Source organism: Trachypithecus francoisi, unplaced genomic scaffold (assembly GCF_009764315.1).
Source record: "Trachypithecus francoisi isolate TF-2019V2 unplaced genomic scaffold, Tfra_2.0 Lachesis_group1, whole genome shotgun sequence".
Classification (NCBI taxonomy): domain Eukaryota; kingdom Metazoa; phylum Chordata; class Mammalia; order Primates; family Cercopithecidae; genus Trachypithecus; species Trachypithecus francoisi.
The window spans coordinates 355,277-379,841 of NW_022681454.1; the positions used below are offsets into that span (position 1 = coordinate 355,277).

General features: G+C 40.6%; 1 protein-coding gene across 1 annotated transcript in view; it reads left to right on the forward strand.

The window, feature by feature from the left end:
* Nucleotides 1-12,730, forward strand: part of LOC117084992 (zinc finger protein 141) — a 41,077-nt gene extending 28,347 nt beyond the window's left edge. Inside the window, exon 4 of the mRNA XM_033213354.1 lies at nucleotides 10,195-12,730. Coding sequence (XP_033069245.1) covers nucleotides 10,195-11,399 — 1,205 coding nt within the window. The 3' untranslated portion in view covers nucleotides 11,400-12,730. The remainder of the gene's footprint in view (nucleotides 1-10,194) is intronic.
* Nucleotides 12,731-24,565: the final 11,835 nt, after the last annotated feature.

The window sequence follows — 24,565 nt, forward strand, 5'->3', positions numbered from 1 at the left end:
TGTTCCTTTCCATGTTTAATGCTTCCTTCAGGAGCTCTTTAAGGCAGGTCTGATGGCGACAAAATCTCTAAGCATTTGCTTGCCTGTCTGTAAAGGATTTTATTTCTCCTTCACGTATGAAGCTTAGTGTGACTGGATATGAAATTCTAGGTTGAAAATTCTTTTCTTTAAGAATGTTGAATATTGGCCCCCCATTCTCTTCGACTTGTAGAGTTTCTGCCAAGAGATCCGCTGTTAGTCTGATGGGCTTTCCTTTGTGTGTAACCCGACCTTTCTCTCTGGCTGCCCTTAACATTTTTTCCTTCGTTTCAACCTTGGTGAATCTGACAATTATGTGTCTTGAGGTTGTTCTTCTCGAGGAGTATCTTTGTGGTGTTCTTCGTATTTCCTGAATTTGAATGTTGGCCTGCCTTGCTAGGTTGGGGAAGTTCTCCTGGGTATTATCCTGAAGAGTGTTTTCCAACTTGGTTCCATTCTCCTCATCACTTTCAGGTACACTAATCAAACGTAGATTTGGTCTTTTCACATGGTCCCATATTTCTTGGAGGCTTTGTTCATTTCTTTTTACTCTTTTTTCTCTAAACTTCTCTTCTCTCTCTATTTCATTCATTTGATCTTCAATCTCTGATACCCTTTCTTCCTCTTGATCAAATCAGCTATTGAAGCTTGTGCATGTTTCACGTAGTTCTCGTGCCATGGTTTTCAGCCCCTTCAGGTCATTTAAGGTCTTCTCTACACTGTTTATTCTAGTTACCCATTCGTCTGATCTTTTTCCAAGGTTTTTAGCTTCCTTGCGATGGGGTCCAACATCCTTCTTTAGCTCAGAGAAGTTTGTTATTACTGACCCTCTGAAGCCTACTTCTGTCAGCTCATCATAGTCATTCTCCATCTAGCTTTGTTCCGATGCTGGTGAGGAGCTGTGATCCTTTGGAGGAGAGGAGGCGCTCTAGTTTTTTGAATTTTCAGCTTTTCTGCTCTGTTTTCTCCCCATCTCTGTGGTTTTATCTACCTTTGGTCTTTGATGTTGGTGACCTACAGATGGGGTTTTGGTGTGGATGTCCTTTTTGTTGATGTCAATGCTATTCCTTTCTGTTTGTTGTGTTTTTCTTCTAACAAGTCCCTCAGCTACAGGTCTGTTGGAGTTTGCTGGAGGTCCGTTCCAGACCCTCTTTGCCTGGGTATTGCCAGCGGAGGCTGCAGAACAGCAAATATTGCTGCCTGATCCTTCCTCTGGAAGCTTTGTCCCAGAGGGGCACCTGCCTCTATTAGATGTCAGTCGACTCCTACTGGGAGGTGTCTCCCAGTTAGGCTACACGGGGGTCAGAGACCCACTGAGGAGGCAGTCTGCCCGTTCTCAGATCTCAAACACCATGCTGGGAGAACCACAGCTCTCTTCAGAGCTGTCAGACAGGGATGATGAAATCTGTAGAAATTTCTGCTGCCTTTTGTTCAGCTATACCCTATCCCCAGAGGTGGAATCTGTAGAGGCAACTGGCCTTGCTGAGCTGCAGGGGGCTCCGCCCAGTTTGAGCTTCCCTGGCTGCTTTGTTTACTTACTCAAGCCTCAGCAATGGTGGACGCTTCTCCCCCTGTCAGGCTGCTGCCTCGCAGGTCAATCTCAGACTGCTGCGCTAGCAGTGAGCAAGGCTCCATGGTCGTGGGACCTGGCAAGCCAGGCACGGGATATAATCTCCTGTGTGCTGTTTGCTAAGACCATTGGAAAGCACAGTATTTGGGCAGGAGTGTCCCGATTTTCCAGATACAGTCTGTCACAGCTTCCCTTGGCTAGGAAAGGGAAATCCCCCAACCCCTTGTGCTTCCCAGGTGAGGTGATGCCCCTCCCTGTTTCGACTCACCCTCCGTGGGCTGCACTGCACCCATTGTCCAACCAGTCCCAATGAGATGAACCGGGTACCTCGGTTGGAAATGCAGAAATCACCCGTCTTCTATGTTGATCACACTGGAAGCTGCAAACTGGAGCCATTCCTATTCAGCCATCTTGGAATGGGATGTCTCTGCTCTATGTTTAAATTGTGTGTTATTTTTGTTGTTAAGCTTGTTAAATATTCTATAAGTTTATCTTTTGTGTGCATTTCACAAATATTTTATTTCACTCTGTAGATTATCTCTTCACTTTGTTAATGTTTTCTTTGCTGTGCAAAACATTTTTAGTTTGTTGTAATCCCATTTGCATATTGTTGCTTCTTTTGCCTGTGCTTTTGAGGTCTTACTTAAAAATTCTTTGCTCTGTAATAAGTGGTAAAGCATTCCTCCGTATTTATCCAAATAGCTTTATAAGTTTGGGTTTCACATTTAAATCTTTATGTGCAATTGAGTTTTTTATATCATAAGAGCTAGGGGCCTACTTTCATTTTTTGATTATCATGTAGATAATCAATTTTCCTAGCACCATTTATTGAAAAGACTGTCTTTTTCCAAATGTGTGTTCTTGACATCTTTGTTGAAAATCACTTGCCTCTAGGTTCATGAATTTATTACTGAGCTCACTGGATAGTTTGATATGTCTGTTTTTATGCCAGTGTCATGTTGTTTTGCTTATTATGGCTTTATAGGATATTTCGGAGTCAGGTAGTGTAATGCCTCCAACCTGATTCTTTTTGCCAAGGATTACCTTCGCTATTTGGGGGTCTTTGGTTGGTCCTGATTAATTTTAAGCTTGTTTGTTCCATTTCTTTTTTTTTTTTTTTTTTTTTTTTTTTTTTTTTTTTTTTTTTGAGACAGAGTCTCGCTCTGTCGCCCAGGCTGGAGTGCAGTGGCCGGATCTCAGCTCCGCCTCCCGGGTTCACGCCATTCTCCTGCCTCAGCCTCCCGAGTAGCTGGGACTACAGGCGCCGCCACCTCGCCTGGCTAGTTTTTTTGTATTTTTTAGTAGAGACAGGGTTTCACTGTGTTGGCCAGGATGGTCTCGATCTCCTGACCTCGTGATCCGCCCGTCTCGGCCTCCCAAAGTGCTGGGTTTACAGGCTTGAGCCACCGCAGCCGGCTGTTTGTTCCATTTCTGTGAAAAAGTCATTGGTATTTTGATAGAGATGGCATTGAATCTGTGTGTCACCTTTGGTAGAATGGCCACTTTCCTAATGTTTTTTCAATACATGAGGAAAAATATCTTTCAATTTTTATGTCTTTTTCAGTTTTTTATCAATTCTGTTGTTGTTTGTTTTCTGAGACGAAGTCTCACTCTGTTGCCCAGGCTGGAGTGCAATGGTGTGATCTCAGTGCACCACAACCTCTGCCTCTCAGGTTCAAATGATTCTCTTGCCTCAACCTCCTGAATAGCTGGGGCAACAGGCACATGCCACCACGCCCCGGTAATTTTTGTATTTTTAGTAGTGATGGGGTTTCACCATGTTGGTCAAGCTGCTCTCGAACTCCTGACGTTGTGATCTGCCCACCTTGGCCTCCCAAAGTGCTAGGATTACAGATGTGAGCCACCATGCCCAGCATTATCAATGTTTTTTAATTATCAGTGTAGAGAGTGTTCACCTTTTCAATTCAGTTTGCTGCTAGACATATTTTATTTCATTTTACTTTATTTTATTTGGGATGGAGTCCTGCTTTGTCACCCAGACTGGAGTGCACTGATGCGATCTCAGCTCACCACAACCTCTGCCTCCTAGGTTCAAGCAATTCTTCTGTGTAGCTGGGAGTAGCTGGACTGCATCCAGCTAATTTTTGTATTTTTACTAGAGACAGGGTTTCGCCATGTTGACCAGGCTGTTCTTGAACTCCTAACCTCAGGTGATCCTTATGCCTCAGCCTCCCAGAGTGCTAGGATTACAGGCGTGAGCCACCGCACCTGGCCAGCACCTTTTTTGTTATTGTGGATACAGAAGAAACATTGCCAGAATTGAACATGCCTTTGTGATTTAAGCAACTCAACAAATTAGGTATAGATTATATGTACCTCAATACAGTAAAGACCATATATGATTAATAATGATCAGATTAATAGCTGATACCATACTGGGTAGGAAAGAGCCGAAAACTTTTTATTCAAGATCTGGAACAAGACAAGGATGTTTTTATTTTATACTACAATTGACAGCATCCAACCATGTGCAGTGTAAGACTGGAGCACAAGTCAAATATGGATCACTGATATGTCTATTTCCAATTTGAGTCTGTGTTTATTTATCTGTATGCATATTGTTTTTGTTTTGTTTATGAGTTGTATACTTGTTCTGTTTGTGTATACAGTGGTGGCTTTGAGTAGTCATTGAAATCCTCCTAATTTTACTCTCTATTTATTTGTAAATCTATATTTATGTGTGGGAGAAACACTTTTGCGACTTGTAGGTAAGTTCAAAAACTGTCATATGTCTGTATCTCAGATTTTAGATACTATTTTTAATTGTCAAAAACACATAAACTTTACAATCTTTTTTTTTTTCTTTTTGACATGGAGTCTCACTCTGTCATGCAGGCTAGAGTGCAGCGATGCAATCTCGGTTCGCTGCATCCTCCTCCCAGATTCAAGTGATTGTTTTGCCTCAGCCTCCTGAGTAGCTGGGATTACAGGTGTGCACCACCACGCCCAACTAATTTTTCTATTTTTTGTAGAGACGGGGTTTCACCATATTGACTAGGCTGGTCTTGATCTCCTGACTTCGTTATCCGCCCACCTCAGCCTCCCAAAATGCTGAGATTACAGGTGTGAGCCACTGCACCCAGCCAAAACTTTACAATCTTAAATACCGTTTTTTTCCAAATTTTGTTATTACAATTTAACTTCTGGGGTACATGTGGAAAACATGGTACATAGGTATACATGTGCCATAAATACTTTTTTTTTTTTTTTTTGAGACGGAGTCTCGCTCTGTGGCCCGGCTGGAGTGCAGTGGCCGGATCTCAGCTCACTGCAAGCTCCGCCTCCCGGGTTCATGCCATTCTCCTGCCTCAGCCTCCCGAGTAGCTGGGACTACAGGCGCCCGCCACCTCGCCCGGCTAGTTTTTTGTATTTTTTAGTAGAGACGGGGTTTCACGGTGTTAGCCAGGATGGTCTGGATCTCCTGACCTCGTGATCCGCCCGCCTCGGCCTCCTAAAGTGCTGGGATTACAGGCTTGAGCCACCGTGCCCGGCCTATGAATACTTTTAAGTATTTACCTTAGTCATATCAATATTGTTATGCACTCTATCTCTGGAATATGTTTATCTTGCAAATCTTAACACTCATACACATTAAACAACTACGTACTTTTTCTGTTTTCTGGCGCTTTACAAAAACTTCTGTTTTCTATTTTAGAGTCAGACTGCTTTAGATGTCTCATGTAAGTTGACTCATGCAATTTTTGTCTCTTCTTGGCTGACTTATTTCATGTTACACAGTGCCATCAATGTTTATCTTTATTATACGTTAGGATATTTTTTGCTTTTTATAAACAGTAATGTTTCATTATTTTTTTAAAGGGTTTTTTTTTTTTTTTTTGAGACAGAGTCTTGCTCTGTTACCCAGTCAGAATGTAAGTGCAGTGGCACGATCTCAGCTCACTGCAACCTCTGCCTCCTGGGTTCAAGCAATTCTTGTGCCTCAGCCACCCAAGTAGCTGGGATTACAGGTGTGCACCATCATGCCCAGCTAATTTTTATATTTTTAGTAGAGACGGTTTCACCACATTGCTCAGGCTGATCTCGAATGCCTGACCTCAAGTGATGCACCTGCCTTGGCCTCCCAAAGTGCTGGGATTACAGGTGTGCACCACCACACCCAGCTAATTTTTGTATTTTTAGTAGAGACAGGGTTTCACCACATTTGTCAGGCTGATCTCGAACACCTGACCTCAAGTGATCCACCTGCCTTGGCCTCCCAAAGTGCTGGGATTACAGACATGAGCCACCATGCCCAGCCAATGTTTCATTATTTTAATATTTCAGATTATATTTATCCATTTATTTCGTGAGAGAAATTTGCATTACTTTCACTTATTTGCTTTCAGTAGCAATGCTACAATAATTGTGTGTGGCCAAATTACTCTTCATGTGACCATATGTGTGACAGTTCATCTTTTTGCCAGATTTTATTGATTTAGGTGTTCACCTTCAAACCCATACCAGATTGTTTTAATTCTTTTATTTATTTACTTATTTATTTTTTGAGATGGAGTCTGTTGCCAAAAACTCTGTTGCCCCGGCTGGAGTGCAGTGGCATGATGCAGCCTTAATGGAAGCTCCGCCTCCCGGGTTTACTTAGGCCATTCTCCTGCCTCAGCCTCCCAAGTAGCTGGGACCACAGGTGCCCGCCACCACACCCAGCTAATTTTTTGTATTTTTAGTAGAGACAGGGTTTCACCGTGTTAGCCAGGATGGTCTGAATCTCCTGACCTTGAGAGCCTTGGCCTCTCAAAGTGCTGGGATTACAGGTGTGAGCCACCACGCCTGGCTTAATTCTTTACCTTTGTATGTGTTTTGAAATCAGGAACTGTAGTGTTTCTGACATTGTTACTCTTTTTGAAGATTGTTGAGTGCTTCATTGTTTCTTGAATTCCACATGAATTGGGGGTTGCTGTTTCTTTTTCTGCAAGAATTTAATTAGAAATTTGATAGGGATTGCATTTAATCTGTAGATTACATTGAACAATTTAGACATCATCTTTTTTTTTTTTTTTTTGAGGCGGAGTCTTGCTCTGTCGCCCAGGCTGGAGTGCAGTGGCGTGATCTAGGCTCACTGCAAGCTCTGACTCCTGGGTTCACGCCATTCTCCTGCCTCAGCCTCCCGAGTAGCTGGGACTGTAGGTGCCCACTACCCCACCTGGCTAATTTTTGGTATTTTTAGTAGAGAGAGGATTTCACCATGTTAGCCAGGATGGTCTCGATCTCCTGACCTTGTAATCCCCCTGCCTCAGTCTCCCAAAGTGCTGGGATTACAGGCATGAGCCACTGTACCCAGCTAGACATCTTAATAACATTATTTCAAACTTTGAACAAGAGCATGCCTAAGAGTGTGTTGTTTATTTTCTATAAATATGCAAACGTTTTAGTTTTATTTCTACTCTCATTCCAGTTAGATCATTAAAAGTAATCTATAAAATTTCAATTTTAAAATTAAGTTTTTTGTGTGCCCTAACATGTAGTCTATCAAGGAGAATATTGTATGAGCTATTGAGAAGGATGTGTATTCTGTTGTTGAGCAGTGTGCTGTACAATTCTGTTAGGCAAAATTGTTTTATACTGCTTTCAAGTCTTCTCTTCCCTTATGAGTATTCTGTCTTGTTTCATTATTCATTATAGATATGGGGGTATTGAATTATCCCACTACAATTATATTGCTCCCTATATCTTGCTTTAATTCTGTCAGTATTTGCTTTGTATATTTTGAACCCTAATGTAAGATACACACACACACTCACACACACACATTAATGTATGTATACACACATTTGTCATGGGTTCTAAGTAAATGAACCTGTTTATTATTGTTTAATGTCCTCCTTTGCCCCTTACGAGCTTTTAGTTAAAGTATATTTTATGAAATAGAGTTTTTGACTTAAGATGTACTTTGTGTTATATAACTTGCATCTCTTGTCCTCTTATTTGGTTATTTCCATGAAATGTCTTCTTTCATCTTGCCTTTTTCAGTCTCCTTTAATAATTAGACCTCAAGTGAGTCTTGTAGAAAAACAAGTTGGATCTTGTTTTTTAATTTTTGCAATCAGTCCCTTTATTTGGTGCATATATTTTGAATGGAAAGTTTACTTCATAAATATTTGAATAATTTGCTGAACTAAAAAGGCTTACCTGTTTTATAAATTGTTTTACTGTATTATTTTATCTTTGTTCCTTATTTTCTTTTTCTGTCTTCCTGTTTGTCTTTTAGATTTTTGTGTTGATAGGACTTTACTTCTTATACTTTTGTGTATCTATACAGATTCTTTGTGGTATCTTGGCAATTCTGTAAAATTTCTTAAAGATAAAATTTCTTTTTCTTTTTTGAGAGGCAGTCTCTTCGGGCACAGTGGCTCACACCTGTAATCCCAACACTTTGGGAGGCTGAGGCGGGCGGATCACAAAGTCAGGAGATTGAGACCATCCTGGCTAACACAGTGAAACCCTGTCTGTACTAAAAATATAAAAAATATTGGCCAGGTATGGTGGCGAGCACCTGTAGTCCCAGCTACTTGGGAGGCTGAGGCAGGAGAATGGTGTGAACCCAGGAGGCGGAGCTTACAGTGAGCCGAGATGGCACCACTGCACTCCAGCCTGAGAGACGGAGTAAGACTCTGTCTCAAAAAAAAAAAAGAAAAGAAAATTTCTCAGTCATTTTTGTATTTTTCACTTCCATGATTTTTTATAGTTTTAATGTTTTCATTTATGTATATATTTTAAATTATATTTAGTTGTGTTACCATTTAGCTCATTGAGCTTTATTCTGGTCAAATTTTAAAACTTTGTTTATCTTCAGTTTTAATTATTGTTCTGAACTTTTGTTTTTGTTTTGTTTTGTTTTGAGATGGAGTCTCATTCTGTCACTCAGGCTGGAGTGCAATCGTGTGATCTTGGCTCACTGCAACCTCTACCTCCAGAGTTTAAGCAGTTCTCCTGCCTCAGCCTCCTTAGTAGCTGGGACTACAGGTGTGTGCCACCATGCCCAGCTAATTTTTGTAGTTTTAGTAAAGACGGAGTTTCACCATTTTGGCTAGGTTGTTTTTGATCTCTTGACCTCGTGCTCTGCCCGCCTCAGCCTCCCAAAGTGCTGGGATTACAGGCGTGAGCCACTATGCCTGGTCTTTTCTGAAAATGTGTGTGTGTGTGTGTGTCAGAGTCTCACTCTGTCACCCAGGCTCGAGTGCAGTGGCATGACCTCGGCACACTGCAAGCTTTGCCTCCTGTGTTTACACCATTCTCCTGCCTCAGCCTCCCACGTAGCTAGGACTACAGGTGCCCGTCACCACGTCCAGGTAGTTTTTTTGTATTTTTAATAGGGACAGGGCTTCACCATGTTAGCCAAGCGGTCTCTTATCTCCTGACCTTGTGATCCTCCCACCTCAGCCTGCCAAAGTGCTGGGATTACAGGCATGAGCCACCATGCCCAGTCGCTTTTCTGAAAATTTTTAGATTGTTGGACCATGTTGTTCTAATATTTTGTATATATTGTAATGTTTGGTTGTTATTTGAACATTAACAAAAAGCTGTTTGTCACAATCTTTACAATGTAGGTATATCTTGACATGGTCTGAAACCAATTGTCCTTAAAGGAGATCATGGTAACCTCTCATACATCTTCTAAGGATGTGTCTTCTCTGGAATTTTGTGTTTACTTTTCAGTTAAAAGGGTTTGTTCATGTTCCTTCTTAACAGTCTCTAGGGCCGGGCGCAGTGGCTCACGCCTGTAATCCCAGCATTTTGGGAGGCCAAGGCGGGTGGATCACGAGGTCATGAGATCGAGACCATCCTGGCTAACAAGGTGAAAGCCCGTCTCCACTAAAAATACAAAAAATTAGCCGGGCATGGTGGTGGGTGCCTGTAGTCCCAGCTAGTCGGGAGGCTGAGGCAGGAGAATGATGTGAACCCAGGAGGCGGAGGTTGCAGTGAGCTGAGATCATACCACTGCACTCCAGGCTGGGTGACAGAGTGAGACTCTGTCTCTAAAAAAAAAAAAAAAAAAAAAAAAAAACACAGTCTCTAATCACTTGTTCTACCTCTTGCCTATATTTAGCACGGCAGTCTGCTCCTGAAGCATTTACATTTGGTTTCAGCAGACCCAATCTGTCCTCCCAAAGTATACCACCATTTCAGCACTCTGTGGTATTGGAGACAAAAACCAGGCTCTGTAAAGACACCCAAAAGCCAGAAGTAAGGATATCTGTATCAGTATTTTTATTCTCTTTAAAGGAAGAAGCCAGGAGTTGATACTTCACTCCTAATGGCATAGTGCTATATTGGGGAGGAGGAAGCGCTGTTGGTGGGTAAATGTAGCAAACATTCCTTCCTGTTCTATGTGGCTCTTGGCATTTTGCTTACCTGAGGCATTGCATACAATTAACTCATTTATAGGTTTCACAGAAAGGCATCTTTTTTAGTACATGTTTGCTACATGTGTATGTCTGTGAAGAAATTATGGCCTGTGGGATTTTGTTATGCCATCTTACTAATGTAGTTTGAATAATTTCATAAGATTTACAAAGTATATTTATATGAATATACTAAGTGGGATAATTTGTAATTTTTATTTCTTTCAGCTGTGTGTTCTCATTTCACCCAAGACCGTTGGCCAGTGCAGGGCATAGAAGATTCATTCCACAATCTTATACTGAGAAGATATGAGAAATGTGGACATGAGAATTTACAATTAAGAAAAGGCTGTGAAAGTTTGAATGACTGTAAGTTGCAGAAAGGAGGTTATAATGAATTTAATGAATGCTTGTCAACTACCCAGAGCAAAATATTTCAGTGTAAAGCAAGCGTCAAAGTTGTTAGTAAACTTTCAAATTCAAACAAACGTAAGACAAGACATACTGGAGAGAAACAATTTAAATGTAAAGAATGTGGCAAATCTTTTCGTAAGTTTTCACACCTAACTCAACATAAGGTAATTCATGTTGGAGAGAAACCCTACACATGTGAAGAATGTGGCAAAGCCTTTAAATGGTCTTTAATATTTAATGAACATAAGAGAATTCATACTGGAGAGAAACCTTTTACTTGTGAAGAATGTGGCAGCATCTTTACCACATCCTCACACTTTGCTAAGCATAAAATAATTCATACTGGAGAGAAACCCTATAAATGTGAAGAATGTGGCAAAGCCTTTAATAGGTTCACAACCCTTACTAAACATAAGAGAGTTCATGCTGGAGAGAAACCCATCACATGTGAAGAATGTAGGAAAATCTTTACCTCATCTTCAAACTTTGCCAAACATAAGAGAATTCATACTGGAGAGAAACCCTACAAATGTGAAGAGTGTGGCAAAGCCTTTAATAGGTCCACAACCCTTACTAAACACAAGAGAATTCATACTGGAGAGAAGCCCTACACATGTGAAGAATGTGGCAAATCCTTTAGACAGTCCTCAAAACTTAATGAACATAAGAAAGTTCATACTGGAGAGAAGCCCTACAAATGTGATGAATGTGGCAAAGCCTTTGGACGGTCCAGGGTCCTGAATGAACATAAAAAAATTCATACTGGAGAGAAACCCTACAAATGTGAAGAATGTGGCAAAGCCTTTAGACGGTCCACAGATCGGAGTCAACATAAGAAAATTCATAGCACAGCTAAACCCTACAAATGCAAGGAATGTGACAAAGCCTTTAAACAGTTCTCACTCCTGAGTCAACATAAGAAAATTCATACTGTAGATAAACCCTACAAATGTAAAGATTGTGACAAAGCTTTTAAACGGTTCTCACACCTGAATAAACATAAGAAAATTCATACCTGAGAGAAATCCTACAAATTTAAAGCATGTGACAAACCTTTGGATGATCCACAAACCTGAATGAACATGAGAAAATTTATACTGGAGAGAAACCCTGGAAATGTGGAGAACATGGCAAAGTTCTTTACCTCATTCTCAAAACTTGCTAAACATAAGAGAATTCATACCAGAGAGAAACTGTACAAATGTGAAGAATGTGGCAAAGCCTGTGCATGGTCCACAAACCTGAATGAGCAGCAGAAAATTATTACTGGAGATAAACCCTGCAAATGTAAAGAATGTGACAAAACCTTTAAACAGTCCTCACTGGTGAATAAACATAAGAAAAATCATGCTGGAGGGAAGCCCTACACATGTGACAGAATGTGGCAAAGCGTTTAATTGGTCCTCAACACTTAATATAAGATAATTCATGCTGGAGATGAACTTCACATGTGAACAGTGTGAAAAAGCCTTTAAATGGTCCTCAATCCTTAATGAACATAAGCAAATTCATGCTGGAGCAAAATGCTTGACATGTGAAGAATGTGGCACAGTCTTTACCACATCCTCAAACTTTGTTAAACATAAGAGAATTTATACCAGAGTGAAATCCTACACATGTAAAGAATGTGGCAAAGCCTTTAATAGGTTCTCAACCCTTACTGTACACAAGAGAATTCATTCCGGGGGAAAAATGCTATAATATATGTGAAGAATGTGGCAGAGCCTTCAGACCATCCACAAACTTTTACGAAAATTCACATTTGAGCATAGAAGATTCATTCCACAAACTTAACCTTGAGAAGATATGAAAGATGAATATAAGAAAATTCATACTAGATATAAAACCATAGAAATGTAAATGATGTGGCAAAACCTTTAATCCATACTCCAGGCTTCTTAAACATACGATAACTCATATTGGAGGAAAGTCTTACAAATGTGAAAAATGTGGCAGTCTTTAAATCTTCCTCAGTCTTTTCTAATCATAAGATAATTCACACTGGAGAGAAAATGCAAACATGAAAAGTGTGACAAAGCTTGTAACCACACCTCAATCTATTCTAAATATAAGAGAAATGATACTGGTGAGAAGCCATAAAAATATGAAAAATGTGGCAAAGCCTTCAAATGCTTGTCATATCTTACTGTATATATATAATTCCTATTGAATAAATCCCCTGGAAATACAAAACATGTGGCAAAACTTTTACCAATGCTCATCTTTTTGCACGTGATAGCCTTTATACTCAAGAAAAGTTGTAGAAATATAAGAAATATAGAAAAGTCATATCTACTCACATTTTACTAACTAGCAAAGTTCGTACATAACGAAAACATTATAAATGTAATTTCTGTTGAAAGACCTTTCAGAAAATATAGGCCTTAAAAGTGAAGAAGAGTACTCTTAAGACAAACAATACAAACATAAAGAGGGTTGTACACATTTTGTAATAGGGGAAAACCCTGAAGGAGACTTTCTTCAACATCAGAAAATTTATATTGGAGAAAAATCCTACAAATGTAGTAAATGTGGAAAAACATTTGTTCAAAAACTGCAGCTTAAAAAACACCAGAGAGTTTCTACTAGAATATAATTTGTAGATGCAGTAAATGTGAAGAAACATTTAGTCTAAAATTAAGACTGTAAACATCAGAGGATTTACAGTAGAAAGAACTAAGGAACTAACACTTTGGACACTGCAGTAAATCAGAGTATTAAATATAAAAAATAATGCAAAGTTGAACCTGTTAGAGAATTTCTTTGTATACAAGTTGAAAAGAAGATTTTTGAAGAGATGCTACATTTAAAGTATATTTTTTCACTTGAAAAAAGTATAGATTTTTTGAAAAGCATATAATAGTTAATTCAACTCATTATTTCATACTATTTCTTTTTTTTTTTTTTTTTTTTTTTTGAGACGGAGTCTTGCTCTGCCACCCAGGCTGGAGTACAGTGGCCGGATCTCAGCTCACTGCAAGCTCCGCCTCCCGGTTTACGCCATTCTCCTGCCTCAGCCTCCCGAGTAGCTGGGACTACAGGCGCCCGCCTCGTCGCCCGGCTAGTTTTTTGTATTTTTAAGTAGAGACAGGGTTTCACCGTATTAGCCAGGATGGTCTCAATCTCCTGACCTCGTGATCCGCCCGTCTCGGCCTCCCAAAGTGCTGGGATTACAGGCTTGAGCCACCGCGCCCGGCCTATTTCATACTATTTCAACATTCCTGTTTATATGAAAGCATGTGATGAATTGTTGCTGCATCAGAGATAAGAGAGATTCTCTTTCATTCAGTAGGCATTATTCATGAATTTTTACAAGAAAGAGTAAGAGCATAAATGAAAGATCCATGATGAAAATCTAAGCAGAGAGGCTTTTTTGTAGTTGACAATATTGAGTGATGCATGAGGTAGGTGTTCAGAGTAATATTCTTCTGCATTATAGTGAGAGAAAAACAATCTGTATTTCACTAGTAAATTGTTTTACCAATTATACATTTATGCAATAAAATACAGTACATTTAATTATTTTAAGATTATGTGGGAACAATTTTTTAACTAAAGAAAATTGTTAACGTATTGAAATGTTGCTTGAAGGAAGTCTCATTATGCCACCAACTTAACAGCTATCCCACCTTACTCAAGGGTGTAGGCAAAAGATGGTAACATAGTTGAATGACATTTTTAGTATTCTGTTTTTCCAATGGCTTTAAATAGCAAATATATTGAAGAATATCTTTCCCATATGTTGCATTTTTACTCTTGTTATTTTCTAAAATTTTTGTGGGTACATAGTATGCATATTTATCTATGGCATATATGGGTTATTTTCTTATACAGGTATACAACATGTAATATACCAGAGTAAATGAGTTATTCATCATCTCAAGCATTCATCCTTTGTATTACACACAATCCAATTATACACTTTAATTATTTCTAACTGTACAATTATGATTGTAGTATTAGAGTGTAATTATAATTCATTTATGCATCCTGAATACTTTTTAAAATGTTTTACATTTATCTTTGAACATGTGGCATCTTTTCCTGCAAACTTATACAAACATTAGTTCCCGTTACATGAAGTTAAGTATATAAATGTGTTGCTCTAAAGATAAACCTTAGGTGTAAGAAAATTACGGAGCAATCAATTGTGTTTGTGTGAGTTTGTACCTATTTTCCAAAGAAAATAGCAATATTAGAACAAAGAAGATTATACGAATACCATGGATAATTTACTGGAAATCTAGAAGCCTGATTCATTCTGAAACCACGTTTATATTTTCATCTTTTTATTTAATTAATTACTCTGAAATCTAATGGATTGTTGTTGAGAATCTCCCCATACAAATTCCCTGTTTTTATTTGGTGTTCATGCTAGAGCTCTAATTTCTTTGATTCTCTCTCTTATTTTTTTTTTTTTTTCACTTCATGAAGTATTTATTATGTGAGCTGGCCAGAAATTATAAGAATGATTTTTATAAAATTTAGTAATGAACATAAAATTTTTAGATGTAATTTCATAATATATGTATTAAGTTATATTTTAGTTAGAACATTTCATTTTAAGAACCCTATATAAGCTGTTTTGTTTAGTTATTGTTCCTTTCAGTTTTTATAATTGACATAAATTAGTTTATTTTACCTATTTGTTCAGGTAAGTACTGGGAAAACTTTGTCAATTATGGGGATGTTTTGATGTATTATTGTAGTGAACAAACAGAAAGTTCTGGGTGTTTAATAGTTGCCTCATGATTAGCCATAAATATTCCTGGAGTTAGTTTGTAGCTCCAAGTAAGAGATTGAAAATAATGTGTGGTGAACAAATGGCATTAACTGTGCATGTGGAGGGGACATCTGTTCCCAGGCTATAGAACCAACTCATTATGAATGTAAAGAGGATTTGTGTTCTTATTTTCTACTTATCTTGAGTTTTGTGATGTCTTTATGTATTTATCGCCAGGTATGTATGCCCCAGAGCCTTTCTTCATTTTTGTATTATGGCTAGTTTCTCACTGTTCTCTTCATGCCACGTAATTTCACATGGACTTTAGGTTCTAATGATAAGTTTGAAGTTTTTACTGTGGTAAATTGTTGTTAACTGTGGTGTTTGAGGTTATTTATAGGTTATCAGTGCAACATTTAGATCATGTAATTGAGATAAGAGGAATTTACTGTCCACAGGTAAGAGGATTAAGTCAGTCGGTATTGTTTTTCTGTGTTTGTAAAAGAAAAATTGTATGAGATTCTATCACGAAGTGTGTACAATGTAACAAAAGTTAGAACAAGTAAAGCATTCATATAAGTGGGTTGTGTATTGTACCACCATATGAAGAAACACATCAGAATTTCAAAATTTCTTAAGAGGAAATGTATATTAGTAATAAAATTTTTAGGCCAGGCGTGGTGGCTCACACCTGTAATCCCAGCACTTTGGGAGGCTGAGACAGACGGGTCACGAGGTCAAGAGAGCAAGATCATCCTGGCAAACATGGTGAAACCCCATCTCTACTGAAAATACAAAAAGTAGCTGGGCATAGTGGCACATGCCTGTAGGCCCAGCTACTCTGGAGGCTGAGGCGGGAGAATCGCTTGAACCCAGGATGCGAAGGTTGCAGTGAGCTGACGTTGTGCCACTGCAGTGCATCCTGCCAACAGAGCAAGACCCCATCTCAACAACAACAAAAAGGAAGAACATTTTTAGGAGACAATGGTAAGTGAAGAATTATACATTTAATTTTCTGTGACATAGTAAAACTTATTTTTCCATACAAAATATTCTATTTATTTATTTATTTATTATTTATTTATTTATTTATTTATTTTAGATGGAGTCCCACTCTGTCACCAGGCTGGAGTGCAGTGGCTCAATCTCAGCTCACTGCAAGCTCCGCCTCCCAGGTTCAAGTGATTCTCCTGCCTTAGCCTCCTGAGTAGCTGGGAATACAAGCGCCTGCCACCACACTCAGTTAATTTTTGTATTTTTAATAGAGATGGAGTTTCACCATGTTGGCCAGGATGGTCTCGATCTTTTGACCTCATGATCTGCCTGCCTCAGCCTCTCAAAATGCTGGGATTACAGGCATGAGCCACTGTGCCAGGCCAGAATCTTATATTTTTGAGTGTGAGTGTTAAATGGTGAAAAAACAATAGAATTATCTCTGTAGATTGAAAATCTGCAATGATCTTTTCTGTCCATATTCATATTACAATCTTGAGGAATTTCTCTTCTAATCTTTTGTTTTAGTGGATGCATTTCATGAGCTACAGTTTTCATTTTTAGTCACCTTACTTTATCCAAGTCCTTGGTCACCTTCTCTGCAAAAAAGTTTGAAGATTATGGCAGCTATTGAATTCAAATATTTTCTCAGTGATTTTTTTTTTATTTTTTTTTGGAGATGGAGTCTTGCTCTGACACCCAGCTGGAGTGCAGTGGTATGATCTCAGCTCATTGCAACCTCCACCTCCCGGGTTCAAGTGATTCTCCTACCTCAGCCTCCCGAGTAGCTGGGATGCAGGTGCCCAACACCACACCCAGCTAATTTTTGTATTTTTAGTAGAGATGAGGTTTCACCAAGTTGGCCAGGCTAGTCTCAAACTCCTGACCTCGTGATCAACCCACGTCAGCCTCCCAAAGTACTGGGATTACCGGCATGAGCCATCGTGCCAAGCCTCTCAGTGGTTTTTGATGAAAATTCATTTACTGTGTTCACAGAGTGGCCAATTATGGGACCTTTAGCATCACTCGCCCTTTTTAGTGTCTGTTTATATATGATTTCCATCAGCACTAGAAACTCCAGGTATTGCCGGGCGTGGTGGCTCAAGCCTGTAATCCCAGCACTTTGGGAGGCCAAGACGGGCGAATCACAAGGTCAGGAGATCGAGACCATCCTGGCTAACACGGTGAAACCCCGTCTCTACTAAAGAATACAAAAAAAAACTAGCCAGGCGAGGTGGCAGGCGCCTGTAGTCCCAGCTACTCGGGAGGCTGAGGCAGGAGAATGGCGTAAACCCAGGAGGCGGAGCTTGCAGTGAGCTGAGATCCAGCCAGTGCACTCCAGTCCGGGCGACAGAGCGAGACTCCGTCTCAAAAAAAAAAAAAAAAAAAAAAAAATCCAGGTACTTCAAGCGTAAAAGTAAAAGCCCTAGAGTGCATTGTCTTGTATTATATATTGTTCTGGGTCTAAGATACGCTAGTAAATATTAGAGTTCCTATGATTATTTTCTTCTTTATTTTGTTTTTGAGATGGAGTCTCGCTCTGTTGCCAGGCTGGAGTGCAGTGGTGCAATCTCAGCTCACTGCAGCCTCCGCCTCTCGGGTTCAGACGATTCTCCTGCGTCAGCTTCCTTAGTAGCTGAGATTACAGGTATGCACCACCACGCCTGGCTAATTTTTGTGTTGTTAGTAGAGACGGGTTTCACCATGTTGGCCAGGCTGGTCTCGAACTCCTGACCTTGTGATCCTCCCACCTCGGCCTCCCAAAGTCCTGGAATTACAGGTGTGAGCCACCATGCCCAGTGTCTATGGTTATGATATTACAAAAACAGCACAAAAACTATACATTTTTGATAATATTCAAGTTGTTTGACAAAGAGACAGCATTTGCAACATTGTTCTGTAATTTTTAAAATACGTTTTTTAATTGACAGATAAAATATCCTGTAGAACATGGTGCTTTGCAGTATATATACATTGTCAAAAGCTTAATTCTAGCTACTTAACAGATACTTCACTGCACATAGTCATTACTTTTGTGATAAGAACTCATAACATCGGCTGTCTTAGCATTTTCCAAAAACATATTATTAACTGTAGTCACCATGCTGTACAATAGATTTCTTGAATTTATTCCTCTGCGGCAACTATGTCTTATTTTACAGACATGTCTCCAGATGCCCCTTTCTTGTAAATTCCCAATCATCTGGTAACCAGCATTCTACTGTCTGGCTTATATCACTTAGCATAGTGTCCTCCACATTTATCCACATTGTTTCAAATGAAAAGATTTCCTCCCTTTTAATGTTGAATTGTATTTCCTTGTGTATACCATATTTTTGGAAAAATACATTCATTTATTGGTTGAAAAACTCATGTAATGAGAAGATATTTCTGTATTAAAGCATGTATTGTAATTCAGTATATACATGTTTTATTAATAGTTGATATCTACTAAATGCTAACCATTATACTGTATATGTTTTAATAAATTTTATTTTTGGTCTGGCGCAGTAGCTCACACCTGTAATCCCAGCATTTTGGGAGCCCAAGGCAGGTGGATCATGAGGTGAAGAGTTCAAGACCAGCCATGGCCAACATGGTGAAACCCTGTCTCTACTAAAAATACAAAAATTAGCCAGGTGTGATGTCGGGAGCCTATAATCCCAGCTACTCAAGAGGCTGAGGCAGGAGAATTGCTTGAACCTGGGAAGTGGATATTGCAGTGAGCTGAGATCACGCCATTGCACTCCAGCCTGGGCGACAAAAGCAAAACTCCATCTCAAAAAAAAAAAATTAATTTTCACAGATAATTAATAACATAGGTATTATTATTATATCCTCATTTTACAGAGAAAGAAACAGAACCATAGAGAAAAATGACTTGCTCACCACACAGGCAACTTTGACTCTAGAGATAACACTTATTACAGTAAAATCCCTCTTCAAACAGAAACATGATTATCTTCAACACACATTCTTTTTTTTTTTTTTTTTTTTTTTTTTTGAGGCGGAGTCTCGCTCTGTCGCCCAGGCTGGAGTGCAGTGGCCGGATCTCAGCTCACTGCACGCTCCGCCTCCCGGGTTTACGCCATTCTCCTGCCTCAGCCTCCCCAGTAGCTGGGACTACAGGCGCCCGCCTCGTCGCCCGGCTAGTTTTTGTATTTTTAGTAGAGACGGGGTTTCACCGTGTTAGCCAGGATGGTCTCGATCTCCTGACCTCGTGATCCGCCCGTCTCGGCCTCCCAAAGTGCTGGGATTACAGGCTTGAGCCACCGCGCCCGGCCTTCAACACATTCTTAATAAAAATTTAACAAAAATTGTTAAATGTTTCTTGTCATATTTGTATGTGCAAAATGTATAAAATATACAGAAAAGAGAAATGCTTCCTGTATTTAAACCACATAAACTCTAGAAATTGCCATTTGATACTGACGTACTTGGGAACAACTTTCCATTCAACTGTCCTTCCCCACCCCTTTAGCAATTCAGAATTCTTTTTTTTTTTTTTTTTTTTTTTTTTTTTTGAGACGGAGTCTTGCTCTGTCGCCCGGGCAACCTCCACCTCCTGGGTTCATGCAGTTTGCCTGCCTCAGCCTCCATAGTAGCTGGGACTGACAGGTGTGCTCCACCACGCCTGGGTAATTTTTGTATTTTTAGTACAGACGGGGTTTCACCATGTTGGCCAGACTGGTCTCAAACTCCTGGCCTCAAGTGATTTACCCAGGTCAGCCTCCCAAAGTGCTGGGATTACAGGCGTAAGGCACCACGCCCTCAAACATGCCTTCTTAGTACTCATGTTTATGCAGCCATCTGGAAAGAAAGGAGACTTTTCACAGCAGAGAATACCCCTATTAAATATGGATCACAGATTTTTACCCTAGTCCAGCCGATCCACCTACCATAGAAAGTAGCTGTAGTTCATTGCTGGGGCCACCAGAAGGGTCAAGATGAAATTGCTCAGGGAAACAGGAGGGCTGACCAAGCAGCTAGGGCCACCACCATCTCTGGGAACTTTTTGTGGCCCTTATTCCACCTTTGCCTAACAACCTACCCACCCTGCAATATACTCAAGACAGAAATGGCGATCAAATGCAAAAACACCCTAGAACTTGAAAAATTGTAATAATTGGGTGAGGTTCTTTATCCTTCCCAGGCCCTCCAACAGAAAGTAATAAGGGCACTTTATAATTCTTGTCACTTTGGTAGAGACCATCTCCATCAAATGTAAAAAAAAAAAAAAACAACTTTTTTTGTAAAGTTTGTAAAGCCTGTCCATTCTGTGTCTGCAATAATCCTCAAGGCCCTAAGCTGCTTCCCTTAATTCAGCCAGTTCAGCAACAAGAAACCTACCCAGCAGAAAGACTGGCAGATAGACTACTCAATTCCTGGCCTGTTGAGGCTATAAATACCTTCTGATTTTTGCGGACACATTTACTGGCTGGGTTGAAGCCTTTCATACTAGAATAGAAAAGACTCAAGTAGTTGCCAAGGCTCTTCTCAAATTATCACCTGGTTTGGGCTTTCCCAGTCTTCACAAACTAATAATGGTCCATGTTTATTTTATAAACTATACTCAATTAGTGGCAAAAACCCTAGGGATAAAATACATTCTACACTTCTCCTTAAGGCCACAATCTTCCGGGAAGGTAGAATTAATGAAGCCATTAAAAGGACCCTGAGCAAATGATGCCAGGAAACCTCTTTACTATGTCTAGAACTGCCCATGACACTTCTCCAGATCTGAACAGCCCCTAAATTACATCTATGCCTTAGTTCCTTTGGAATCCTATATGAGAGACCCTTTCTACATGCAAACCTAATGTACCCAGTGGTTACCAAATTAAAATCCATGGCTTAATTTCACACAGCCATCCAGGAGTTGGGATAAAGGATTCTGCCCGAGTGTGACCCCTGTAACAACCAACAACCCTTATACTAGGCAGGGTCACACGTCCTCATTAAAATCTGGAGATACGGGTCTCTGGGATCTCAACCCGGTTACAAAATAAGCCTTTTACTATCATACTTTACACCCCAATAGTTATCAAAGTTCCTGGCATCTCTAGTTGAATACATCACTTCTGAATAAAACCCTGGAAAGTTTTTTTGTTTGTTTGTTTTTGTTTTTTTTTTAGATGGACTCTTACTCTGTTGCCTAGGCTGGAGTGCAGTGGCACAATCAATCAGCTCACTGCAACCTCCACCTCCCGTGTTCAAGTGATTCTCCTGCCTCAGCCTCCTGAGTAGCTGGGATTACAGGCACACACCACCAGGCCCGGCTACTTTTTGTATTTTTAGTAGAGATGGGGTTTCACCATGTTGGTCAGGCTGGTCTCAAACTCCTGACCTCCTGATCTGCCCGCCTCAGGCTCCCAAAGTGTTGGGATTACACATGTGAGCCACCACACCTGGCCAACAAGACTTTAAGGAACCAACACTCAGCTACTCCTGTGAGCCAGTAGAGGATTTAAAATTTCTCTTTAAAAGAGAGGATAAGTAATGCTCCCACTCCTTTACCTCACAGTAGGGTAGTCCCAATATTGGCAATCTTATTTTCAAAGATACTGTTTATTCTTACTTTAACCCTAACTTGTGCACTGCCCAAAGTTTCAGTAAGAGCTATCTTTAGTACGAATTTTTTTAGCCTAATGATTTAGTTATTTTACTTTTGACTGCCTTAGTTCATCAGCAATTGTTAGTAATATTTTGGCCTTTATATTGCAAGTTGTAATACTCTATGCAGACTTAACTAATAGACCTTTTTTACTATAAACCGTCACACTCTCCAGGGAAGTGTTTGCTATGCCCCTCCTAGATTTAAACTTCAAAGTCATAATCTTGAGTATTGATCTCTCTCTCTAATATTCATTGTGTTCACAGTATCTCTTAATCAGCAAGCTTCTCACTTTGGCCCTAATCTACTTCCCTTGGAACCATGCAACCTAATTCTCTATAGTCATCAATCTTACTTCTGGCTAAAATCACCTGCATGTGCACTGTCAACAGCCTTTTTTTTTTTTTAGCACTCTATAGGCAGCTCCACAACTACTAAAGTCTGCCAGTTCTTCCTATGTCTCAACCTGTTAGCTACGCATGAATTCCTCTTCATTCATGGTAGGAATGTCCTACTTGGTCATAATACAAGAATGGCCAACTCCTTAGTCCCAACATGGCTTCAACTACCATCGAGACCTCACTATGCAAAAGCTTCCCCCTACTAATGTACTGTTTCTAACACAAACTAAAGTGGCTTTAAAGATTTTATTCTAGGCCGGGCGCGGTGGCTCAAGCCTGTAATCCCAGCACTTTGGGAGGCCGAGAGGGGCGGATCACAAGGTCAGGAGATCGAGACCACCCTGGCTAATACGGTGAAACCCCGTCTCTACTAAAGAATACAATAAACTAGCCGGGCGACGAGGCGGGCGCCTGTAGTCCCAGCTACTTGGGAGGCGGAGGCAGGAGAATGGCGTGAACCCGGGAGGCGGAGCTTGCAGTGAGCTGAGATCCAGCCACTGCACTCCACCCTGGGCGGCAGAGCGAGACTCCGCCTCAAAAAACAAAAAAAAAAAACAAAAAAAAGATTTTATTCTACCCACTTTGGGAGGCCGAGAGGGGCGGATCACGAGGTCAGGAGATCGAGACCATCCTGGCTAACACGGTGAAACCCCGTCTCCACTAAAAAATACAAAAAGTTAGCCGGGCGAGGTGGCGGGCGCCTGTAGTCCCAGCTACTCGGGAGGCTGAGGCAGGAGAATGGCGTGAACCCGGGAGGCGGAGCTTGCAGTGAGCTGAGATCCGGCCACTGCACTCCAGCCCGGGCGACAGAGCCAGACTCCATCTCAAAAAAAAAAAAAAAAAAAAGATTTTATTCTACCACCTTAAGCCCCTTGTTCTCCCCTGTTACCCTTATTGACCTGACACCTCTATACATCTGTTTTTTTTGTTTTTTTTTTTTTTGAGGCGGAGTCTCGCTCTGTCGCCCAGGCTGGAGTGCAGTGGCCGGATCTCGGCTCACTGCAAGCTCGGTCTCCCGGGTTTACACCATTCTCCTGCCTCAGCCTCCCGAGTAGCTGGGACTACAGGCACCCGCCACCTCGCCCGGCTAGTTTTTTGTATTTTTTAGTAGAGATGGGGTTTCACCATGTTCGCCAGGATGGTCTCGATCTCCTGACCTCGTGATCCGCCCGTCTCGGCCTCCCAAAGTGCTGGGATTACAGGCTTGAGCCACCGCGCCCGGCGACACCTCTATACATCTATGATACCATAAATTCCAGAACCCTTGTGGGTGAAATTAACTGAGCACAATGCAACACAAACAGCACCATTATTGATAGCTCTCAAATTTTTTTTTTTTTTTTTTTTTTTTTTTACCAATGGGATTCTCTGGGCCCTTCAAATATTTTAACTCCTGGCCCTTTCATCCAAAATGATGCCACTGAATTCTGCTTCAGTCACCCTTGCAGTCAATCCAACTCATGGTACTGACCAAGCTGGTATGGATTATGCAATAGGTTTCAACTCTGTGATTCCTTCCAGAAAACCCTTCTCCTTGATACTCCTTGAGCAGTTCATCTAATTTCTTTCTGCAATGAGCTTGGTACCACAAGTGCTACCACAGAAATAGCTGGCATTATTATTGCCTCCTCAACTTACCAACACCTGTCTCTGGAACTGACTCACAAAACAGAAACTACTGCTCCACTTCTCTTGATACTATTAGACACATGCTCTTGTAAGAAAATAGGACCCATTGTCCTATTCAAACTAATCACCCATATCTGGCTCCTCGATAGCGGCAACTTTATTGGCAAAATATCATATATTGGGTAGCCAACAAAGTACACTGGTCAATGTTTGGATCTGACCTTACCTCCTACATTCATTCTTGGTTTTGTTTTTGTTTCTGCTTTTTTGAGATGGCGTCTCACTCTATTGCCCAGCCTGGAGTGCAGTGGCGCGATCTCGGCTCACTGCAAGCTCCGTCTCCCAGGTTGATGCCATTCAACTGCCTCAGCCTACTGAGTAGCTGGGACTACAGGTGCTTGGCTAATTTTTTGTATTTTTAGTAGAAACGGCGTTTCACTGTTTTAGCCAGGATGGTCTCAATCTCCTGACCTCGTGATCCGCCCGCCTCGGCCTCCCAAAGTGCTGGGATTATAGGCGTGAGCCACTGCACCTGGCCTCATTCTTGTTTCTCAACTGCAGAACTTTAATTCCTCTGGGAAATGCAAGTTTATCTCTGCCTCCCGGCAAACTGAACCAGAACATATATTCTGGCTTACCTCACCCCTTAAGTTTCCATTGTCCATTGCTTCTCTGCTATTACCCTTATTTACCACACCATTTAACACATTTACTCAACACCAGATCGACTGAGCAGTTCATCTAATTTCTTTTTTTTTTTTTCTTTTTGAGACGGAGTCTCACTCTGTCGCCCAGGCTGGAGTGCAGTGGCCGGATCTCAGCTCA